At 38.6% G+C, this 23627-nt stretch overlaps 1 protein-coding gene and 1 long non-coding RNA gene across 7 annotated transcripts in view; both read left to right on the top strand.

The window, feature by feature from the left end:
• Positions 1–5534, top strand: part of LOC131516301 (uncharacterized) — a 50445-nt gene extending 44911 nt beyond the window's left edge. Inside the window, exons 3-4 of one of the 2 annotated variants that reach the window (XR_009263977.1) lie at positions 4274–4311; positions 4786–5534. This is a non-coding gene — a long non-coding RNA (uncharacterized LOC131516301). Of the gene's footprint in view, positions 1–4273 lie in introns of both variants that reach the window. The other variant, XR_009263976.1, reaches the window with a different exon arrangement.
• Positions 5535–5636: 102 nt separating this feature from the next.
• Positions 5637–23411, top strand: LOC131516298 (transmembrane protein 202-like). Of its 5 annotated transcripts, XM_058737138.1 has the most exons (6): positions 5641–8571; positions 8880–9132; positions 9751–9897; positions 10481–10612; positions 11542–11672; positions 22281–23411. In XM_058737138.1, exons 1-6 carry the CDS (start codon positions 8494–8496, stop codon positions 22287–22289), a joined length of 750 nt encoding a protein of 249 aa, XP_058593121.1. In that variant the 5' UTR covers positions 5641–8493; the 3' UTR covers positions 22290–23411. The 5 variants fall into 5 exon arrangements, with proteins under 5 accessions (XP_058593120.1, XP_058593121.1, XP_058593117.1 ...); XM_058737134.1 differs by lacking the exon at positions 22281–23411 and having other exon boundaries at positions 6921–8571; positions 11542–12508; XM_058737135.1 differs by lacking the exons at positions 10481–10612; positions 22281–23411 and having other exon boundaries at positions 6927–8571; positions 11542–12508.
• Positions 23412–23627: the final 216 nt, after the last annotated feature.

Raw genomic sequence — 23627 nt, 5'->3', positions numbered from 1 at the left:
CACTTTTTCTCTATAGTTTACTTCCAACTTTTATTTTTTTTATTTATTTGTTTTTGAGAGAGAGGGGGAGAGAGAGAGAGTGAGTGGGTAAGGGGCAGAGAGGGAGGGTTGACAGAGGATCCAGAGCAGGCTCTACCCTGACAGCAGAGATCCCGACATGGGGCTTGAACCCACAAATCACAAGATCATGACCTGAGCCAAAGGCAGACACTTAACTGACTGAGCCACCCAGACGTCCTCCAATTTTTCTTTTTTAACATGGAAGAAAGTGTTGTTCCAGTATATCCAGTGAGAAACAGAATATGACTTATCCTGAATAGAACAACTTTTATGGTTCAAATGACTTAGACAGCTAGCAATTGTCTTTGTTTCACTTGGGTCAATGAAACATACGTTGTCAGAATGGTCAGATGCATGTTGCCTCCCAATGGAATGACTTTCTCTTGTGTCTGCTGTTCATATGTTTCTTATACTGTCTCTTGCCATACCTGGGATTATCTTGGGTTTGTCATACTGTTTCTCTTGCAAGTTTATCATCTTCCTCAAGTGTGTTGAGATTGAGAACTGTTACAGTTTTGACCAAGCAATAGATTCTGCCTCTTTAGCTGAGTCAGCCCAATGTACCACCTGTCTTAGTTTGAGTTCCTCCAGAAAACAATCTTAGACAAAGGTTTAAGTATAAGTAGGTTATTTGGAAGGTGCAAATGGAATGCTGGGAGGAGCAGATGCTCCCAATGGCATCATTACTTCTTCCCTTTCATACTTTGTTCTCTATGTCAGAATGTTAGGCTATACATAATGTGGGAAAGAGAAGTGAGAAAAGGTAGAGATGGCAATCAATAAATAATGTATTTTTAAGCCACCTACCACTATGGTCAACTGGGACTTATTCATGCAGAGAGACTAGGAAACAATATAAAACTCATATTCAAAATTATACTTACCACACACAGTGGTAGGGAACTAGTTAATTCCCCAGAATATCAGGGTCAGGTTAGGAGAGACGCTGTTAGGAAAAAAGGTGCAGGTGTTGGGTACTGGAAGGCTTCCAGAAAACACTCAAGTGTTAAGACCCAAGAGATACAGGCAGGGCACTAACAGCACCTGCTACTAGACCTAAGAATGTCTGTAGAATACCTACTACTGAGCCAAGGAACTGACTAGCACTAGGTCCCAGAAAGGCAATCCAAATTAAAGGTGCTATATAGCTCTTCTCTTGACAAATAGACACCAAGATAATGTGTAGTTTTCCTTTTGACAAATAGACACTATCTACTTTGGTTGAAATAGAATACCACTACTTAGGGCATTGACATTCCATCTGCAACCACTCCACACATAAAGATTCACCCTATTTTCTACCACATTATACAATATCTGGCCCCAAACACTCCTCTTTGCCATCTTGTGTTCAGCCCTAACATCCTAAGATGAAAAGATGTGAAATGAAAGTATTCATGCCATTTGGGGCATTGCGTTCAGAGTCCATCAATGATAATGGGAATAAGATGAGCCAGAAAAATAAGAACCTGCCTTGTACCTCAAAAACCATTGAGAAAATTCTACCAGGCAAAGCTAGGAAAGTTTTGCTATTTCATACAAGGAGGAGGAAGCCTATCTCATTCTTGGGCTACTGAGACAGATCTACCCATCTAGATATGATGTCCACATTAGGTTCACCACTCAGAATGTGGTCCAGATTGTTTTCCTTTTATCTCATTTCCCTTTCATTTCACAATATTATTGAGTATCTACAATAGGTCTGGCAGCTAAACAAGATAAATGCATACCTTGTTCTCTGAAGCTTATAATTTAGTAGAGGAGGTGCATTATAAAACAAATAATTACCTAATTACAATTGTGTTAAATGCTAAGGAAGAAAGGTATAGAAAGATTGTGAGTGTATAATTGAGGGATTAGTCAATCCAGGCTGAAGTGGAGTGTCAGGGAAGACTTCACTGAGGAAGTAATATTTAATCTAAGACTTGAAGAATAAAGTTTGGCCGGAAGAAGAAAGAACATCTGAAAAACTGCATTTAGAAGAAGGAGTTTAGGACATTCTTGAGAAAGATGGCCAATATAGCTGCAGAGCAGTAGTCACAGAGAAGCATAGTGGAGGAAGAGGCCAGACAGATGGGAAGAGCAAGTTCATGTAGACAAAGAGAAGAAAAAAGTGTCTTTCTATTTATTTGTTATTTATTTTTGAGAGAGAGCACAAGCAGGGACGGGGCAGAGAGAGAGAGGGAGACACAGAATCCGAAGCAGGCTCCAGGCTCTGAGCTGTCAACGCAGAGCCTGACGCAGGGCTCAAACCCACAAACAGTGAGATCATGCCTGAGCTGAAGTTGGATGCTTAACGGACTGAGCCACCCAGGCGCCCCAAAGAGAAGAAAAGTTTTGAGTGTCAGAGTGGAGGAAGATCAAGATCAATTTTTCCTGTTCTAGAAATATATATAAATGGAAATATATGCTTTTTTGTGTCCAGTCTCTTTCACTCAACATAACATCTATGAGAGTCATTTATGTTGTATATACAGTTTATTCCTTTTTTTTTTTTTAATTTTTTTTTCAACGTTTTTTATTTATTTTTGGGACAGAGAGAGACAGTGCATGAACGGGGGAGGGGCAGAGAGAGAGGGAGACACAGAATCGGAAACAGGCTCCAGGCTCCGAGCCATCAGCCCAGAGCCTGACGCGGGGCTCGAACTCACGGACCGCGAGATCGTGACCTGGCTGAAGTCGGACGCTTAACTGACTGCGCCACCCAGGCGCCCCTAGTTTATTCCTTTTTTATTGCAGAGTAGTTATGCAATTATATGAATATGTCAGGGTTCTTTATCCATTTTCCTATTGAGGGACATTTAGGTTGTTTCCAGTTTGGGCTATTGTGAATGAAGCTGCTGTGAACATTCGTGTAAAGGTCTCTTGTGTACATAAGTTTACAAATCTCTTAAATACCTAAGAGAGGAATCACAGGTCATAGGGTATAGATGTATAACTCTAAAATTGCCAAATCGTTCTCCACAGTTGTACCATTTTACACTCCCACCAGCAATATATGAGAGTTTGTTGTTCCACATCTTTGCCAACATTTATTGTCAATCCTTTTAAATTCAGCCATTCTAAGTGAGCATAAAACCGTATCTCACTGTTGTTTTAATTTGCATTTCTTTGATGCCATTTACATTTTCCCTTTGTATATCTACCTTTGTAAAGTATGGTTGGTTATTCTTCTGTTCATTTTTAAAACTAAGCTGTTTCAGGCTCTGGGCTGATGGCTCGGAGCCTGGAGCCTGTTTCCGATTCTGTGTCTCCCTCTCTCTCTGCCCCTCCCCCGTTCATGCTCTGTCTCTCTCTCTGTCTCAAAAATAAATTAAAAACGTTGAAAAAAAATTTTTTTAAAAAAAGGGGCGCCTGGGTGGCGCAGTCGGTTAAGCGTCCGACTTCGGCCAGGTCACGATCTCGCGGTCCGTGAGTTCGAGCCCCGCGTCAGGCTCTGGGCTGATGGCTCGGAGCCTGGAGCCTGTTTCCGATTCTGTGTCTCCCTCTCTCTCTGCCCCTCCCCCATTCATGCTCTGTCTCTCTCTGTCCCAAAAATAAATTAAAAACGTTGAAAAAAAATTTTTTTTAACTAAGCTGTTTATCTCATTATTAGTTGTACGAGTGCTTTGTATATTTTGGATGCAAGTTCTTTGTCAGCTATATTTTGCAAATCTTTTCTCCCACTTATATGTGGATTTTTAAAAAAAACTCAACTTACAGACACAGGAACAGATTGGTGGGAGGTGGAGGATCAGTGAAATGGCTGAAAGTGGTCAAAAGGCACAAACTTTTAGTCATAAAATAAATGAGTTGTGGGATGTAATGTACAGCATGGTGACTATAGTTAACAATACTTTATTCTGTATTTCAAGATTGCTAAGGGGATAAATCTTAAAAGTTTTCATCACAAGAAAAGAAGTATAACTATGTATGGCAATGGATGTTAACTAAACTTAATGTGGTAATCATTTATAATATATTCGTGTATCAAATAATTATGTTGTATACCTAAAACTAACACAGTGTTATATGTCAATTATATATATTTGAAAAAGTCATTCCATTGCCTTCTGGGCTATCATTATTTCTGATGAGAAATCAGATATACATCATTGATCTTCTGTCACATGTAGCTTTACTCTGGCTGCTTTTAAGATTTTATCTTTGGATTCAGCAATTTATGATATGTTTAGATGTGATTTTTGTATTTATCCTTTTTGGTTTCTTTCAGCTTTTGGACCCATACATCAATATCTTTCATAACATTTGGTAAGTTTGCAGCTGCTATTTTTCTGCCCCATTCTCAATTTATTCCAGGACTCTAATTTCACCTTTTTATGGTCCAATTGGAATTTGAGACTTTATTTTTCTTCCATTTTTTTCTCTCTGTTCTTCGGATTGGCCAATTTCCGTTAACTTACATTCAAGTTCACTGACTCTTTTTTCCCCACTTTCTCCAATTTACTATTAAATCCATACAGTGAATTTTTAATTTTAGTTATTGTATTTTTCAGTTCCAGAATTTCCATTTAGTTTTTCTCTTAATATTTTCTCTATCTTTGTTGAGATCCCATATCTACTCATTCATTATGCATTTATCTTCCCTTCAGTCCTTATAAAAATTTATAATGGCTGTTTTAAAGTCCTTTTGTGATCATTACAACATCTGGATCATCTTGAGGTCAGTTACTCTTGACTGCCTTTTTTCTTGAATCTGGATTATATTTTCCTGTTTCTTCACAGGTTTAGTCATTTTTTTGTTGACTGCTGGACATTATGTTTGATACATTGTAGCACCTCTGATCTCTGTTACATTCCTCTGGGGAGTGATTTTCAGGTCTTTCCTCCATTTTTAAATCAGGTTATTTGTTTTCTTATTTCTTAGTTGTAAGAGTTCTTTGTATATCTTGGATAACAGTCCTTTATCAGATGTGTCATTTGCAAATATATTCTCCCAGTCTGAGGCTTGTCTTCACATATTTTTTGACCATGTCTTTGCAGAGCAGAAGTTTTTAATTTTAATGAAGTCAGTTTATCAATTATTTCTTTTATGGCTTGTGTTTTTGGTGTTGTATTTAAAAAGTCATTGCCATACTCCAGTGTTACCTATTTTCTCCTATGTTTTCTTCTATGAGTTTTATAGTTTTGTGTTTTGTTTAGGTCTATAACCCATTTTGAGTTAACTTTTGGGAAGGGTGTTAGGTCTGCATCTAGATTCATTGTTTTGTATGTGGATGTCCAGGTGTTCCAGCATCATTTGTTGAAAAAAACTATCTTTGCTCCATTGTATTGTCTTTGTCCTGTATCAAAGATCAGATGACCATATTTATGTGAGTCTATTTCTGGGTTCTCTGTTCTTTTCTGTTGATCTATTTGTCTATTCTTTCTCCAGTACCAACTGTCCTGATTACCATAGCTATATAGTAAGTCTTGAAGTTGGGTAGTGTCAGTCCTTTGACTTTGTTCTTTTCTTTTGATACTGTGTTGGCTATTCTAGGCGGTTTTTTTTTTTGTCTTTTTTTTTTGCCTGATATACACTAAAATCAGTTTGTTGGTGTCCACAAAATAACTCACTGGGATTTTGATTGGGATTGTGTTGAATCTATAAATCAAGTTGGGAAGAACTGACATCTTGACAATACTGAGTCTTGCTACGCAAGAACAAGGAATATCTTTCCATTTATTTAACCCTTTGGGTTTTTTTTATTAGAGTTTTGTATTTTTCCTTATATAGATCTTGTACACATTTTGTTAGCTTTATACTCAAGTGTTTCATTTTGGGGAAATTATATTGTGTTTTTAATTTCAAATTCTACTCATTCATTACTGGCATATAGGAAAATGATTGACTTTTTTTTTTTAAGTAATCTCTACACCCATTGTGGGACTCAAACTCACAACCCTGAGATCAAGAGTTGCATGCTCTACTCACTAAGCCAGTGAGGCACCACATAAAATGATTAACTTTTGTATATTAACCTTTCTATAATCACTTATTGTTTCAAGAATTTTTGCTGTTGTTGTCAGTTCATTTGGACTCTCTACACAATCATGCCATTTGTAAACAAAGACAGTCTTATTTCTTCCTTCTCAATTTTTATACATTTTATTTCCTTTTCTTGTCTTATTACATTGCAGTATGATGTTGAAAATGAGTGGCGAGAAAGGACATTCTTAGCTTGTTCCTGATCTGAGCTTCTGTGAAATTCACAAGTACCTCTGAGTTTCCCCTCCTTAGGTGGGACAGGATGGGAGAGTGAGTACACCATGAAATGTTACGGCATGCTGGAGTTGAGTATTTCCTTCTCCCCAGATTGGTTAAGCTCTGATAAAACTCCAATAGTTTAGGTTCTGGTAAGACAGTTTCTCTTTAGGGAAGGCCTTGTTAAGATGAACAGAATGTTCTGGCATGTTTCACAATGGTTCCTTTTCTCCTCCTTCTTCCAGAAGTGTAAGGGGACTTTTCTCTGATATTCACTGTGAAAACCTGATCAAGGTGGGCTGGAGGTAAAACTCACTAAATTGTAAGGATGTCCCTAAGATTGGATACCCCCAGAGTTTGTAATCTCTCAGATTTGTCCACCCTGAACCTCCAGCAATTCATCAACTACAGTTCAAATTTCCTATCCTCATATTGGTTCTTGCAGGGGTTTATATACTAGTAAGTTGTGATTCTCTGTATTTGTCTTTCTATCTCTCTAATTTTGAGAGCCACAGTTTGCCGTATGATCTCATTTCTCTGACGAACCTAAGAAGAGTTGTTGATTTTTCAGTTTGCTTAGCTTTCTACTTGTTGTTATAATGGAGTGGCCACCTCCAAGTTCCTTGCATGCCACACTAGAAACTAGAAGTCCACTCTTTTTTTTTTTTTACCTTTTTTAGTTTCAATCAATAAGCATTTCCTGAATCATTATATTCCAAGCACTCTGCTAGACATTGAGTATACAAGGATAAGTCCTTGCTGCTGAAGTTCACAGACCAAAAGGAAGTATAGACAAATTACAATACTATGTATAAAGGTTATGAAAGAAGTAAGCACAAGCTGCTGCAGGATCACAAAGTCTGGGACTGAGGGTTGAATTCAGAGAAGGCTTCCTCAAAAGGGTTAGATTAAAGTGAATCCTGACTAATATTAACTCAGACAAAGATAAAGTGGGAAGTGTGATAGATACCATGTGCAAGGTAAATACCATTTGCACCATGTGCAAAGGAAGGACCAAGATGGGTTTAAGAAACTGCAAGAAAAATAAAGTTGTCTGGAGCACAAGATAACATGGAGGGAGAGAATGAGCCTAAACGTTACTCGGCTTTCTACTTCATGACAATAAGGACCATGTTCAGCAGGAAACAGATGGCTTGCTCAAACTAGTTAATAGGGAGAGTTAAGGAACTATTTATAAAGCCCCCTTTGAACTGAAAAGGATTTGGGGAAACCATCAGTGAAAAGTCATGACTCCTAAGCCTGATCACATAAGTGAAAGGAGCAGTTAACAGAACAGAAAGGGTGGCTCTATGGAGAAGGTTGCCTGTGAGGAGCTCTACTTTAGGTAAAAGAACACAGACAACTCTCTGTAATCTGGTAAGGAGAGAACCATGGAATAAACACACAGATCTCTGGACCTCTGATCTTCTGCCCATATCTACCATTGGTTAGACCTAATCAGAGACTGGATGGCAAGGGAACCCATTGATGTAGTCCATATCAGTCAGCCTTCTTGAACAAGGACAAGGATGAAGAGTTGGATCCAAAGGGACATATGAAAGATATCCAACACATCACTACACCCTCAGTACCTAACACAACACCTGGCACAGAGGAGGTATTGAATGGTTGAATGAGATCATATAGGAAGCAGAAGCCTAATCTTGCCGGGTTTAACTAATTCATGCTAAGAAATTAGGACTTTACCTCATAGCAGTGGAGTGCAATCAGAACAGAGGAGAGACACATCAGATTTGCATCTTAGAGGCAAATTTGTCAAGAATAAACTGAAGCCTTGTAGCAGAAGTAACAGGTAAAAGGCTGTTATAGCAATCTAGGACAGAGATGACAACAAGATGTTCTAAGAAAAAGGAAACAGAAAAACAAAATGGACTTGAAAGCATCAAAGAGTTGGGATTGGCAGGATATGGCATGATTGAATGGTGGGAAACAAGAAAAGGACATAGGAAGGGGGTGTAGGATGAAAAGAAAAGAGCTCTCAAAGACCTCTTGGGTTTGGTGTGTCTATAAGAAACCTGGATTTGTCAGGCAGTTTGCTAGGTGTTTGAAACTCAACAGGTATATGGATTGGAGGAAGGGATTGGACTAGATCTGGCAAATGAGGCAGAGACACTGTACACTTCCTGTTAGTTCTGTTTCCTGGGGTGGGGGAGGGGCAGGAAAGTGTGTTAGGTCAGAGTGGGTTAGGTTCTGTGGCAGTTGAGAAGAGCAATGAGCCAGAAACTAGGATGGAGAGAAGGGAAGGAAATGCCATGCCCTTACACAGGGTTTACAATTCCAGCATCCTGTGTTACCCAACATATAGGGTGAGGGAGCCTTTGTAAGCTAGGTAGTGGTGGGGTCCTTTTGCAGGAAGCAGCTTGTGTATGACATGGGGGAAATGTCAAGGCAGGAGAGGCAGAGATCACTCCAACTTTTTTTTTAAATGGGGGACAGTTAAAAAGGAATATATTTACAAGTTGTGGGAGGCTCTGGAGCAAAAGACCCTGACGTGTGGAGGGAGGAGGAGTTCCCATCCAGTAGAGGACCGAGGGTTTGTCTTTTCTGTGAGTGGAGATGGAGATGCCTGAGATGACATTCCTTTCATGATGTCCTCCTCCCTTCCCCACCACAGCCAATTCTCCCCTACCGCATGTACCACTTCTCTTCTATGTCACCACACCAGCGACAGCTTCTGGAGAGGACCCAAAGCTACATCCGCATGTTCTGTGCTGGCCTCATGGGCTTCATCTTTGTCCTGCTGATGTGCTTGTCCCCTTTACATTGGGTGCGGTTCATGGTAATGAAGGACAAGAAGAAACTCTTTGCGGGGCTCTGGACTGTGTGCCACCATGATCTCTGCTGGAGCCACGTGCCAAAAGCACCCTGTGAGTGCCTTCCAGAGCCTAGAGCCCCCTCCTTTGGTAGATCTGCTCAGATCCCCTACAGCTTGTCTCTCTCCCTTTGTCCTTCCCACAACTCTACCCCTTCTTTTCTCCCGATTCACAAGCATGTAAGGACAGCTCCTCCAAACAGGGTAAATTTATCCCAGTTTGTCTTCACTAGACTTCTCCAATGACTTCAAAGCCACAGCTCCTTAATTCTTGGAAGCTAATGCCTAGTGACCTTGTTCTTTTTCCTTCCTCTGCACTCACAACTTCCCAGGGGGGAAAAATAGTAGTAATTTGCACCTTAATGTGAAAGTTACCTCATAATATGCCTCTCAAGGTTATAATTTCAACTTTTCTCTCATTGTGGAATAAATTATTTCTTTCCTTGTTAAAGGAATTCCATATGTCAATGAGGAGATGGAAAGAGGGTCCTTACTGGTACCTGTGAGGCCACCCACTTCATGGCTCCTTACTCTGACTCTATTAGATGTAAGACAAGTGCTAATTCTGTCCTCCTCTGCCCTTCAGTCCCTTCCCTAGACCCTGTCTAGCCTTATTAGAGGGCAGGTCACCTCTTCTCCAGCCAAGCCTCTCCTTTTCCACTTCTCCTGGCAGACTACCTCCAATACTCCAGGGCCTTCTTCCTCATCTCTGCCTTCATCATCCTCATTATCATTATATGGCTCAGCACCTTTCTCACCAAAGGGCCAGGAGACAAAACCCACATAGATCTGGGCATGTCCATCCTCTCTTTCATCTCAAGTACAAAATAATGAGGTTGGAAAAGTTTGTCCCTGGAGTCCCTGTACGTCTTCCCCTTCTGGGCCATTTCTCCTTATTTTACCAAGTCATTCCCTACCTCATGTGAACACTGCCATCATAGGACAGTGTCTCTTCCCATAGGGAAGAAAGCTTTTGGTAAACTTTTACTCCTTATGGGTCTATTGCCTTTAAAGGGGGGACCCTGAAGAAACTATGCCTAATCCAATGGAAACATCTCTAGAAGTTGTTATCTGATGGACTAGTAGAGGAGATATCATAGGCTGGAGGCCTTTGTGGCACTAAGACAAATTTCAATGTAGCTAGCTAGTACCTGTTCTAGTGGTCTTATTTATAGGCTCCACCTTAATAACCTTATTCCAGTCAAAGCAGAAGTTCTTCGTTCTCTCATTCTAGTTAATTGCCAAATGGGTCTTCCCATGACACTGCCATGTAATAGGCCTCCATGGCATAATTGAGAGGTTGAGGGTGACAAGGAAGTGCAAAGAGAGGGAAGAGGGTGGAATGGGAGGGATGGCAGAAGGAGGGTTATGATGGGTAGTGATAGCTTTCATTCTGATCCCAGGCACCTGCCTACTCCTCTGCCTCATTTTGTTCCTGATGCAAGTGAAATTGTACAGTAGGAACGTCTTGGAGCCCCATTTCCTATTAGCCTACCGCCTCAATTGGTGGGGCAGTATCTTCTACATGACAGTTGGTGAGTCAATCCTCCTGTTAAGCAGTGAAGGCACAGAAAAGAAATTTCTACATGGTTGGTCCCCTCTCTTTTGCTTTCTTTTGGTTGTATGTTTGACATATTAGAATCTCGTAATTTGGAAGGGCTCTGTAAGAGTTATTTCTATGTCAGTGAACAATTCTTAATAGCAAGTCCCTCCAATTGAAAACTTTTTTTTTTTCTAAAATGATACTTGTCCCTACACAGGTAGGAGTAAGATTCAGGAAGTAAAGAAGGAAAAGACATTAACTGAGCTATGAATAGTTCTTCTGTCCTTCCAGAAGACATCTCTTAAATTCCCCTCTCTTTTTATTATATTAAATAACCTCTCCACCTTAATGGATCTCCAAAATAAAGCTTCAACATATGACATATGTTCCTCTGTAATATTACTAATATAAAGCAGAGATATAATATAGGAGTTTTGCCTGTGTAACATTTCACCTTTAATCCTGCTAAGCCACATACTTATTTTTATTCATTAATTAACAATGGCCTCCAAACCATTGCATCACACACCCTATTAGTAAAACACTTTTCAGCAAGCATTCTGAAAAGACACATTTATTTATAAAATATGTACATGTATTATATCATTCATATATTTATTACAGTGTAAAATATACTCAAAAATGGAACTGAAAACAAAATTTGCTAAAAATGCAAAAATAAACTACTATTTTCTGCCTGTGCCCCAATGAATTGGCTTGCATACCCCTTGGGAAATACTGTACTACAGAAAAGCTGGAATCAATGTTTTGAATCTCAGCTCCCTAAAGATAATGAACAGGATATTCAGAAATGTATTGTAAAGCAAATTCTATTATAATTAAGCCAGTGCCTCAGGGGTGTTTGATGACTTGTGGATTACTAATCCACAACACTGACCCTGACCTTTTCTTTTTCTCTAGGGTTCCTCTCTGGACTCAATCACATAAGTTCTCGGGCTACTTCTCCAGATCAAAATCTCCTTGTGATTCCTATAACAAGGACAAGAATAGGAAATACGGCCAGAGTAGACCGGGGGCTAACTGAAACAAACGTAGGTGTTTCTAAGTGGATGAATCAGGCACCAGAAAGGCAGTCAGGTTCAGTGGCACAATCAAGTGTCTACACAGAGAAAGGGACTCAGACAAAGACAGTAACCCAAAAAGTGCTAGGAAGTCAGGTTGAACCAGAGGTCCAGGCTGAGTCAGGGACCCACACAGAGCCAGAGATAGGAAATGAATCAGCAATAAAAGATGGGTTAATAACTACAAGGTTAGCTACTGAGATAGAACCAATTGACACAGTAGAGCCAAGGCCTGAGGCAGAGATAATTGGGAGTGTGGCTGATGATATGTCAAGCAATAGCCTTCAGGGTAATGAAAACAAAATGACCAGAAACTGGAATTATGAGGACAGAGATTCCAGCTGAGAAAAATGAGGATGACAGAACAAAAATTAATCTTAGATACAAGGTAGTGAGAGCAAAGATATTAAAAACAAACAAACAAACAAACAAACAAACAAACCAACCCTAGAAGGCTTAAAGATGTTTTGTTGGGTCTGAAGTGTGGTAGGAGTATCAGAAGTAATTCTTTTTTTTTTTTTTTTTTTTTTTTTACATTTTATTTATTTTTGAGAAACAGAGTGAGACAAAGTGTGAGCGGGGGAGGGGCAGAGAGCTAAGGAGACAGAATCTGAAGCAGGCTCCAGGCTCTGAGCAAGCAGTCAGCACAGAGCCTGATGCGGGGCTTGAACCCACAAACTGTGAGATCATGACCTGAGCCGAAGTTGGATGCTCAACCGACTGAGCCACCCAGGCGCCCCAGAAGTAATTCTGATATAATAGTATGACAATTCTTTTGAACCGCACCCCCCCCACCCCCCCCCCCACCCCCCCACCGGATTATACCTCCTTCACGGAGCAAGTGGTATTATGGATGAAAGCAAGCCATTTGTATGGGTTAGGGCAAAGGCACCAGTAATGTAAGGCTCACAAGGAAAGAAATGCAAAGCTTATTAAAGGAAGTTTCCATGTTAGTGTTGTGTGCTGTGGCTGGGAAAGTTTGGCAGGAGATGAGATGCCCAGGCCACCAAACCTTTCCAGATTTCCATGACCACACAATGGCACATCTCAGTGGGACTGAAAGAACTTTCAGTTTGGAAATTCAAACTCTCATTTTTGGTCCTTACTTCTTTAATTCATTAGGCTGACTTTTGGCAAGCATTTAACTTTCTCGGGCCTAACATCCTTCACTGACCAGCTAGACTCTGAGATTTCCTCTAGTGCTCTTTATGGCCACGAATGATAAACAATGGAGAAATTATTCCTTTGGCCATTGGCTCGTATGACCCCAGATTATTTTAGCAAGTAACTTAGTCTAGTCAGAGGAACTAAATTCAGTTTTCTACCTCCAAGGCTACTTTTGGCAACTCCTTATTTTTTTATTTAGATACCCCATTTAAAAATGTAGCTGAATCCCACTGTTTTTAACTATTTGGAAGAACTAGAAAGGAAGAAAAAAAGAGAAAGGCAAAAGGCCTGAGACTCTCTGACAGAGTCTACCACATAGACTCAGGGAATTTCAGTGAGGCCTTAAACAGTTTCACAAAAGAGATTGTGGCCTTTGAAACTGGAAGCTAGTGTTTTGGTTGGAAATATTAGTAGTTCACCATGAAAATCCACTCTTAACTCCTTAAATAGTCACTATTGCTGGCTGCTTGCGCCTCTAGCTAGTCAGTCAAATTTTATGGCCCTTAATTTTGTCATCTTTAAAAGTGGCTTCAATAAATGATACCATCTCCATTCCACATATTTTACTTTCTGGAACATTAGATAAGGAACCAGGAGAGAGAAGAAGATGAACAGGGCAGGAAGCATTAAAAGATACTCCTCCCAGCATAATGAATTAACAGATGCCTGCCTTAAAGTACAAATTCTCTAAGAGGATAGTTAAAATTTTGGCCATTCTTTAATGTGTGTTACTTAAATCAACTGGATAATTACATAGCCAAGTGTGACTAAGCAGATGCTTTGATAGATGACAGAGGAGGAAGAAAAAACTTTGGAAAGGGAAGGTGTAGTGGGGGGGGGGAGAATTTTGTGAGCTTTCCGTCAGGATGAAGGGGCTGATTACCTGGGGGGCAGGCAGACTGAAACAGTAAGAAGAAATGTGGGACACTGGTAAAGACAAACTTCATCTCCATTACAATTTTGTCTACAACCATGAAAGTATCCAACGTTTGACTGGTTTGGAAACCTGTAACCTGCATTTTCTTGTATTCATACCTGTCTTCCCATGCATCATCCATCCGTCAAAAAATTATAAAAGAGTTATTGAACATGAATAAGTAGTTCACTGTGTAGAGGGGGATAGAGACAATAAGAGTAAAGGGTAAAAAACAGGTTTCTGGAATTCTCATAGCACACAGAAGTCTCAGCCCAATTCAGTCTAGGGGCTTAAAGGAAAGCCCCTGGAATTGGTAAAACATGAACGAGCTCAATCTGGAAAAAGAAAAATGATAACTAGAACTTGATCTAGGAGAAGAATCCCCGAACAAGTCTTTAGTGTAAAGCTGACTTTCCCAAAGGTTCTGTAAACCGAATAATATTACAGCAGCCTGTTATTAAAAGGTAGAAAGGAAAAACAAAATTTAATCAGCCATTTTTGTTCGTGGGACTCTAGCCTCTTGTCATAAATGCTTGGCTTTCCTTTCTCCTTTCTTTCCTCTGTCCTCTTTTACTTTTTGCTACTCCATTCTTTTTTTGAGTAATAACCATTCCTTTCCACATTTTCTTACACATGGAAATTTCACCTTTTTTCAAACTTTATACCCAATATCACCTCTGGGTTTTCTTAAGGGCTCAGCTAATTATTTGAAGACCTTGTATAAAACTCTAGGTTTTAGAAAAGGTCCATCATCTAGCTTCAAAGGAAGGGTTTATTTCCTTTTCTGTTACATTTGCTCTTTGGAGTATTTTGAAAAGCTGTTCTGTAAGTTCTTCTGAGAGTAGATGAAAACAACAGTATTAAACACAGTATTAACCTGTGATGCTTTTCTTTCTCATCCTTCTGTTGTGGGAAAGTGCTATAGTTCTTCTACCCCTAGAGAAGGTATTTGTTCCACCACTCTCCTCTTTGGACCCTCCTGAGTGGCTAAGCTAGCTCAAAGGGCCTGCCCTTGCAGTAGGGTCTAAGGCAGAGACAGTCCTGATGCCTCATTCCAGAGTATCAGCGGTTCCATCTTTCTCTTCCCCCTCACGTCCCAATTTACTAACAGAACTAAATTAAAAATTTTAGTGTCATGAATAAAAACAATATAGTCAACATTCAAAAATCAACATCTAAATTAAAAATTAGCCATCTAACCAGTAGAAAAATGTAGCAATAAAGCTTATAATAATAAAGAAAATACATAAGAATAAACACAAATGTGAAGGATCTATGTGAAGAAAACTAGAGTTTTCTTATAAGAACAGAAAACTTATTTAAATAGTAACATACCACCTAATTAGTCACATTCCAGCCGCCTCTATAGCTAGAGATGATCATATTACATATTTGTGGCTGATGAGACATCAGAGGAAATATGTTGTGGAGTTACAGAGAATATGTATTTGCTTTACAAACGCTCCTGGCGCTTCTCCCAGTTTTTTCATTTTGCCTTAAATGATAGTGTGATGGCTAGAGCTGCAGCAGGTCATATTAGAAACACGAAGAGACAAGCATGAAGTCAGAAGCCAGCATCTGAGGGTGGCATAGCAGAAATGTAGAAAAAAGCTTAAGTCCTTAATGACATTGTTGAGCTGGTGAAACAATGCCAAGAATGACCTCCTTCCAGAATTCTTGTTATATGAAAAAAATAAAGCCTTAATTTTAAAGACAGCGTTAGTTTTCTATTATAGGCAGCTACATACTTTTCTAGCAAATACAAAGTATAAATACTACAAAACATAAATATAAAATCAGGTGGTAGAAGAGAAGAAAAGTGAGGAGAAATACTCTAGTGCTGATTTAATTATTCTCATAATAGCAAGTCATTGGACCCATCTATAGAAAGAGAGAATTAAAGGTATAAAGTTATCATTATAAATGCATTCAATAGAAAAAATGCAAACTTTCCAACTTACTTTAAGAAATACAAACACAAAAAGTGAAGGAAGCACAGACCACATTTTGAAGAAAATTAAATCTATAAAAGAAGTGTATCTGAAAATAATGATATGCTCAAAAACCAAATAACTCATTAATGAGCATGAATACTTAATATTTAACTAATAAAAGAACTATGTGTTTCAGATTGAACCACAAAACAAAATCTGAGTGTTATATACAAAATGTATACCCCAAGCAAAGTGATTCAGAGGATTTTAAAATAGAAGGATGAACAATGAACATGTAGAAAAAAATTCAGAAAATAACATCATTTACAGTAATTGCTCAAAGAAAAATGAAATACATAGGTATAAACCTAACAAAACATGATCTGTATGCTGAAAATTATAAAACACTGATGAAAAAAATCCATGAAAGTCTAAATGAATGGGAGACATACCTTGTTTGTAGATTAGGAGACTCAACAGAATAAAGATGGGGGTCATTCTCCCCAGATTGAGCTGTAGGTTTAAGGCAATTCCTATCAAAACCCCAGCAAGGATTTTTGGTGACATAGATAAACTTATTCTGAAATTTATATGGAAAGTCGCAGGCCCTAAAAACCTAAAACCTGTAAAAAGAAAAACTGGGAGGAATCACTGTACCCAATACTAAGTCTTGCTATAGAGCTGCATAATAAAGACAATGTATTGGTGAAGGAATAGATACATAGATCAGTGAGACAGAATAGATACCACGCAAATATGCTCAACTGAAACACAAAGACAACATAGTGGAGGAAGGATAACCTTTTCAGCAAATGGTGCAGGAGCAATTGGACACCCCATAGCTATAAATATGAATGCCAACCTAAACCACACACCTGGTCCAAAAATTAACTCGAGATAGATAGATCACGGACTTAAATGCAAACCAGACTTATGAAACTTTTAGGATAGACACGAGGAGAAAATTTTCTGGACCTAGGTCTAGGTAAAGAATTCGTGGATATGACACCAAAGGAATCAATGAAAGGGAAAAGTTGATAAATTGGAACTCATGAAAATTAAAAACTTTGGCTCTATGGAAGACCCCGTTAAGAAGAAAAAATCTCCTAGATGACTGAGAGAACATATTTTCAAGCCATGTATCTCACAAAGGACTAGTATCTAGAATATAGAACGCTTAAAATTCAATAATTAAAAGGGGCACCTGGGTGGCTCAGTCGGTTGAGCGTCCGACTTCGGCTCAGGTCACGATCTCGCGGTTCGCGAGTTCGAGCCCCGCGTCAGGCTCTGGGCTGATGGCTCAGAGCCTGGAGCCTGCTTCCATTCTGTGTCTCCCTCTCTCTCTGCCCCTCCCCCGTTCATGCTCTGTCTCTCTCTGTCTCAAAAATAAATAAATGTTAAAAAAAATTAAAAAAAATTCAATAATTAAAAAAGACACACAAATGGAACCATTCAATTAGCAAATGTGCAAGATGCATGAACATATATTTTACCATTGAGGATATACAGAAGGCAAATAAGCACATGAAAAGATATCAAGCATCATTAGACATTAGAAGAAAGTAAGTTAAAAAACCATTGTGATGGGGTGCCTGGGTGGCTCAGTCAAGTGTCCAACTCTTGATTTTGGCTCAGGTCATAATCACAAGATCATGGTATTGAGCCCTGCACAATGCTCCATGCTCCACACTGAGCATGAAGCCTGCTTGAAATTCGATCTCTCTCTCTCTCTCTCTCTCTGTCCCTCTCCCCTGCTTGAGCTCTCTCTGTCTCTCTAAAAAAAGTGGGGTGGGGCACCTGGGTGGCTTAGTTGGTTAAGCATCTGACTTTGGCTCAGGTCATGATCTCACAGCTTGTGAGTTCAAGCCCCACATCGGGCTCTTTACTGACAGCTCAGAGCCTGGAGCCTGCTTCAGATTCTGTGTCTCCTTCTCATTCTGCTCCTTCCCTTCTCATGGCCTCTCTCTCCTTTAAAAATAAACATTAAAAAAATAAATAATTTTTTAATATTAATTTAAAAAAAAAAAACACTGTGCTATATCACTGCACATCTATTTAGAATGGCTAAAATAAAAGAGTAATACTCCCAAATGCTACTGAGAATGTTGAGAAATCAGATCACACATATATTGCTGGTGAGAAGGTAAAGTGGTGCAATCATTCTGGAAAAGAGTCTGGTAGCATCTCATAAAATTAAACATACAATTACCGTATGACCCAGGAATTGTGTTCTAGGACATTTATTCTAAAGATACAAAAACTTATATTCACACAAAAAACATATACAGGAATGGCTATGGCAGCTTTTTTTTTATAATAGCCCCAAACTAGAAGCAACAAACGTAAATGTGAATGGTTAAGCTGTGGTCTATAAATACCATGGAATATTACTCAGCAGTAAAAAGGAACAAACTATTGATATGACAGTTCAGTCTCACAGACCATGAGATCATGAACTGAGCCAAAACCAAGATTTGGACACTTAACCAACTGAGCCATCCAGGCGCCCCAGACTTTGTTTTTACAGATCAGTTTAAAAATTCAAGTTAACAGGGGCACCTGGGTGGCTCAGTTGGTTTAAGCGTCCGACTTTGGCTCATGATCTCATGGTTTGTGAGTTCAAGCCCTGCATCGGGCTCTGTGCTGACAGCTCAGAGCCTGGAGCCTGCTGCAGATTCTGTGTCTCCTTCTCTTTCTGCCCCTCCCCACCGCTCGCACTCTCTCACTTTCTCTCAAAAATAAAAATAAACATTAAAAAATTTTTTTAATTCAAGTTAATGATCCATTATAGTGGAAAGAGCATTGCCCTAAAAGTTAGGCAATTGCAATTCTAGTGCCAACTCTGCTGTTGGTCACTTAGGGAACAGGCAAGTGAGTTTACTCTGTTGAGCTTCAGGTTCTCCTTTTATAAAATGAAGGACTTCTTAAAGTCCCTGCCAGCTCTAAACCTAGTCAATTCTACTTGTTTGAACATTCAGAGGAACCAAGTACATATTATACAGATTCTAATTTCTAATGCTTTTGCAGTTTAAGAGGGATTATGCAGGCTCCTGGGTAGTTCAGTTGGTTAAGCATCTGACTTCGGCTCAGGTCATGATCTCACTGTTCGTGAGTTCAAGCCCTGCGTTGGACTCTGCTTGGACATCTCAGAGCCTGGAGCCTGCTTTGGATTCTGTGTGTGTGTGTGTGTGTGTGTGTGTGTGTGTGTGTGCATGCCCTCTCTGGCTCACTCTCTCTCTCTCTCTCTCAAATAAACATTAAAAAGTTCTTTTTTAAAAAAAAAAGAGATTATGGATGTGGAGCTCTGTCATCTCAGAAGAAAGGTTCTACATGGTGTCCATAGAACTCGTGTGCTATCACTGTAATGGCAACTTTGAACAAACCTCTCTGGAGAAAGTAGTGACAAAAAGTCGTAAAGCCTCTTTGTTTACTAGTGGTAAATAAGTGTGCTGGTAGCCACCCCCAAAAACTGTTTTGGCTCTGACTCTAGGTTTGGTAGGATATTGCAAACTACATCATACTTATGCCAGCTTTTTAAGAGTATAAATAATTACCTTTTTATAACTAAAAAAATAAATATGCATATGACATAAGTATATGACAGTTCGGTCTCACAAACTGTGAGATCATGAGCCAAAATCAAGAATTGGACACTTAACTGACTGAGCCACCCAGGCGCCCCTCGTGTTTTTTACTTTTGTGCATTACTCTCCAATGTCTTGACCTCATTCCTTCCATGCAACTGTCAATCTCTCCTGTGCCTACGTTTCCCAAAAGAAGCCCAATACATTTCTCTAATCCTGTACTATTTCTACCCACTTCTGAATTCAGCTCCTTCCTTCAGTTGCTCTGGGTGGACAAGTATCTAACACTGGCTTGTTCTCTCGCTTGGCTCAGGGAACATGGTCTTGGAAGCCTGTTCCTACTATGACTCAAAGGCTCACAATTTCACCAAAGCTCAGATTTCCACAGAGATTTTGGTACATTATTTAAAATTCTCATATGATCTAGTTTTGTTCTGATTGTCTTTCTCTAATTAACTCAATCCTAGAGTATTTCCTAATCCATAGTTTCCCTCTGCACCCCATACCCTTTTCTCTCTCCCCCACCTCCACACCCAAATTCAACTTCTTTGACCCCCGTGTCTACACTGTTTTAGTGACATTCCTACCTATCATGTTACTATTTAAAAAATTTCATATACATTGAATAACAACCACTGTTTATTGAGGGCTTACTATGTGCCAGCACCTCTATTAAGCATTTTACATATAATATGTCAATCTTACACACTCTTGTGAGATAAGTTCTATCAGTTCCTCCACTTTCCAGATGAGAGCCAGAAAGATCAAGTGACCTACCAAAGTACAGAGCTCGTTAGGTGGTGACCCAGGATTTGAAATCAGACACTTAAAACATTTTTTTAAATTCCATATAATTAACACATAATGTTATATTAGTTGCAGGTGTACAATATAGTGATCTAACAATCCTATACATGACTCTGTGCTCATCACGAGTGTGCTCTTAATCCCCTTCACCTGTTTCACCCATCCCTCCCCCCCCCCTCTGCTAATCATCTCTGTTCTCTATAATTAAGAATCTGTTTTTGTCTCTTTTTTTTTTTTGTTTGTGAAACCAAACACTTTGATTCTGGAGCCTCTACTATATTGTTTCCCATAGAAACATGGATTAAAGTAAAAAGCAGGAGATTAAGAAGAAAGAGATGAGGGTTTTCAGTTTTTTTGACACTGAGCTAATAATATCACTTTGGACAGATCATGATCTTTCTGATTTTCTCATTCGTAAAAAAAAAAAAAAGAGAGAGAGAGAGATTGAAGTAGAGATAACAAGACTCTCATTTTGTAATATTTTGGGATCCTGTTGCGTGAAAAATGTATTTTTGGATTTTATTTTTTCTTGCCATTGCATGGAAAGGTTTTGGAATTTTGCCATTCTCCCATATTTTCATTTTTATTCCAGAACTAACTCACATAACAACAGTGAAACACAGGTGTGTGTTCTATCTCTATTTCTATAAAACCGAATGTTATTTGGGTAGGATAAAATTTTAGAAAATTTTAAATCTCATCCCTATTTATCTGGCGTTTTAAGATCTGATCTCTCCATGGTGGCATTAGATATTTACAGGTGGAAAATCATTGTGGCTTTGCCCATGAAATCAGTGTTTACTTGGTACATATCATATAGTTTCCACAGCTATAACAATTGGTTATTACATGTTCATCTTTGAAACATCAATCTATCTTGTTATCTTTTTCTGATTCCTTGTGCCTATTTCTTTCTTGAATTCATTTTTCTTTACGTTTATCAAGTCTAAATCCAGTTTAATTTTAAGAATTAAGATTGAGGGGCGCCTGGGTGGCTCAGTTGGTTAAGCGGCCGACTTCGGCTCAGGTCATGATCTAGCGGTCCGTGAGTTCAAGCCCCGCGTCGGGCTCTGTGCTGACAGCTCAGAGCCTGGAGCCTGTTTCAGATTCTGTGTCTCCCTCTCTCTGACCCTCCCCCGTTCATGCTCTGTCTCTCTCTGTCTCAAAAATAAATAAACGTTAAAAAAAAAAAAAGAATTAAGATTGAATTAGCGGCGCCTGGTTGGCTCAGTTGGTAGAACATGTGAACTCTTGATCTCAGGGTAGTAGGTTCAAGTCCCACGTAGGGCATAGAGCTTACTTAAAAAAAAAAAATCAGAATAATTAAGATTGAATTAGCAATTTTAATGGCTCCAGAAGTAGAACTCCTTATTCTTTTAAGCTGAAATATGTTGAGAAGATCAGCAAGGTCAAGGAGAGAGGGCAGGTGGGGATAAAAGAGTAAAGCCCTTTTGCAAATAGGCACACTTCCACAAGCTGAAAGCAGGTCTTTCAATCTCAGTAGGTCTTCAGTCCCTCTGTATGAATTAAAGTGTGTTTGTTCATTACCTTTTTTATTCTTTGGAAAACATTATAACTACCGTTATAATTATTTTGACATTGCGTATTTTGCCTCCTCTTTTTTTTGGAGAAGTCAGTAGTAAAGGAGGAATTTAACTTTTAAAATGACCTGTTATATAAACTTATTGCGGGAGTATAAAAAAAAATGGCTTAATTAAGAAAAGAAAAATTATTTTAACTGAAATGTAATGGTTATAGAACTCTGTAAATCTATTAAAAATAATTGAGTCATACACTTAAAATGGGTGAATTTTATAGTATGTAAATAAAATTTTACAATATGTGAATGAAAAATCCTCTTAGCCTTCTTTCTGCCCATACAAATGTACATACACTGTGTAACTATTGTCTAATACTGGTTTTAACTTCCTTTTTTTTCCTGTTTATTCAGATATCATGACCATCTTTCCAGATCAAATATTTCTCTATAGTATCATTTTAAGTGGTTAGCATAGTTTTTGATTTTATTATAATTCGTTTTACCAACTAATTCCCTTAACACTTTTGGAGCTAGACTTTGATACTAATTTCCTTAGGTTAATTTACTAGAAAAAAAATGTTGCTGGATCAAAGGATATGATCACTGAAGTCAAACTTTCACTTTTTGCAGACGACATGATACTTTACATGGAAAACCCGACAGACTCCACCAAAAGTCAGCTAGAACTGATACATAAATTCAGCAAAGTCGCAGGGTACAAAATTAATGTACAGAAATTGGTTGCATTTTTATACACCAGTAATGAAGCAACAGAAAGAAAAATAAAGAAAGTGACCCCATTCACAATTGCACCAAGAATCATAAAATACCTAGGAATAAACCTAACCAAAGATGTAAAAGATCACTATACTGAAAACTATAGAAAGCTTATGAAAGAAATTGAAGAAGATACAAAGAAATGGAAAAACATTCCATGCTCATGGACTGGAAGAATAAATATTGTTAAAATGTCAATACTACCCAAAGCAATCTACACATTCAATGCAATCCCAATCAAAATTGCACCAGCATTCTTCTCAAAGCTAGAACAAACATCCGACTTCGGCTCAGGTCGTGATCTCACTGTCCGTGTGTTGGAGCCCCGCGGTGGGCTCTGTGTGGACAAGCGTGGAGCCTGGAGCCTGCTTTGGATTCTGTGTCTCCCTCTCTCTCTGCCCCTCCCCTGCTCACGTTCTGTCTTTCTCTCTCTCTCAAAAATAAATAAAAATTAAAATAATTAAGAAAAAACAAATTTGACCATTTTAAGGTTCTTTTTTTTCTTGCTTATAAACTGCCCTCTGGAAAAGCTGTACTAATTTGTACTCTTATGAGTCATCATTCTGTTCCTGCTGCTCCTCTCAAAACTCAGAGTTGTATAAAATCTATATACCATTTTGACAGGTGAAAGTTGTATATTGTTATTAATTTCCATTTCATTTACTAATAAAGTTGCACTTTTTTGTTATTTATTGGACATTTGCATATTAGTTTAAGTCTCTCTCTACCCCCCAAACACACAAAGTATGTGTATTATTAATTCATGAGATTTTAGAATACATTAAAGATAAATAACCTTTTGTCATACACGTTGTGAAGATTTTCCCCATTTTGTCTTTTATTTATGATTTTTTTTTTAACAGAAGGAAGCTTCAAATTAGTCACATCTATTCGTCTTTTGCTTTAGAGATTTGCCTTTGGTGCTATCCTTGATAATGCTTTTCCCACTCCCAGATGATTAAATATTCACCAATATTTCTTGAACCAATTTTATATTTTCTTTCCTTTATTTAAATATATATCTGGATTTTATTTTGATATATGACATCGGGTTAAGGTCTAACTTGGTAGAAAGAACAAATGGGCAAAACAAGTTAGATCTTTACCTTTTTTACTGTATGTCTTCTAACCATTAAAAACTAAGTTGTATATGTAGTCTATAGACATAAACATGATAGGAACAGTCTCTGACCTCACGTA

The sequence above is a fragment of the Neofelis nebulosa genome, chromosome 7 (genome assembly GCF_028018385.1).
Source record: "Neofelis nebulosa isolate mNeoNeb1 chromosome 7, mNeoNeb1.pri, whole genome shotgun sequence".
NCBI classification, from domain to species: Eukaryota; Metazoa; Chordata; class Mammalia; order Carnivora; family Felidae; genus Neofelis; species Neofelis nebulosa.
This window is presented reverse-complemented; position numbering and strand designations above follow the sequence as displayed.

What these genes read in the sequence shown, in the direction of transcription:
- LOC131516298 (XM_058737134.1), top strand. Translation starts at nt 8,494, where the DNA reads ATGGAGAGAAGGGAAGGAAATGCCATGCCCTTACACAGGGTTTACAAT. An exon ending in CCACGTGCCAAAAGCACCCT is followed by an intron (nt 9,133 to 9,750) that starts GTGAGTGCCTTC and finishes TTCTCCTGGCAG; the next exon opens with ACTACCTCCAATACTCCAGG. An exon ending in TATCTTCTACATGACAGTTG is followed by an intron (nt 10,613 to 11,541) that starts GTGAGTCAATCC and finishes CTTTTTCTCTAG; the next exon opens with GGTTCCTCTCTGGACTCAAT.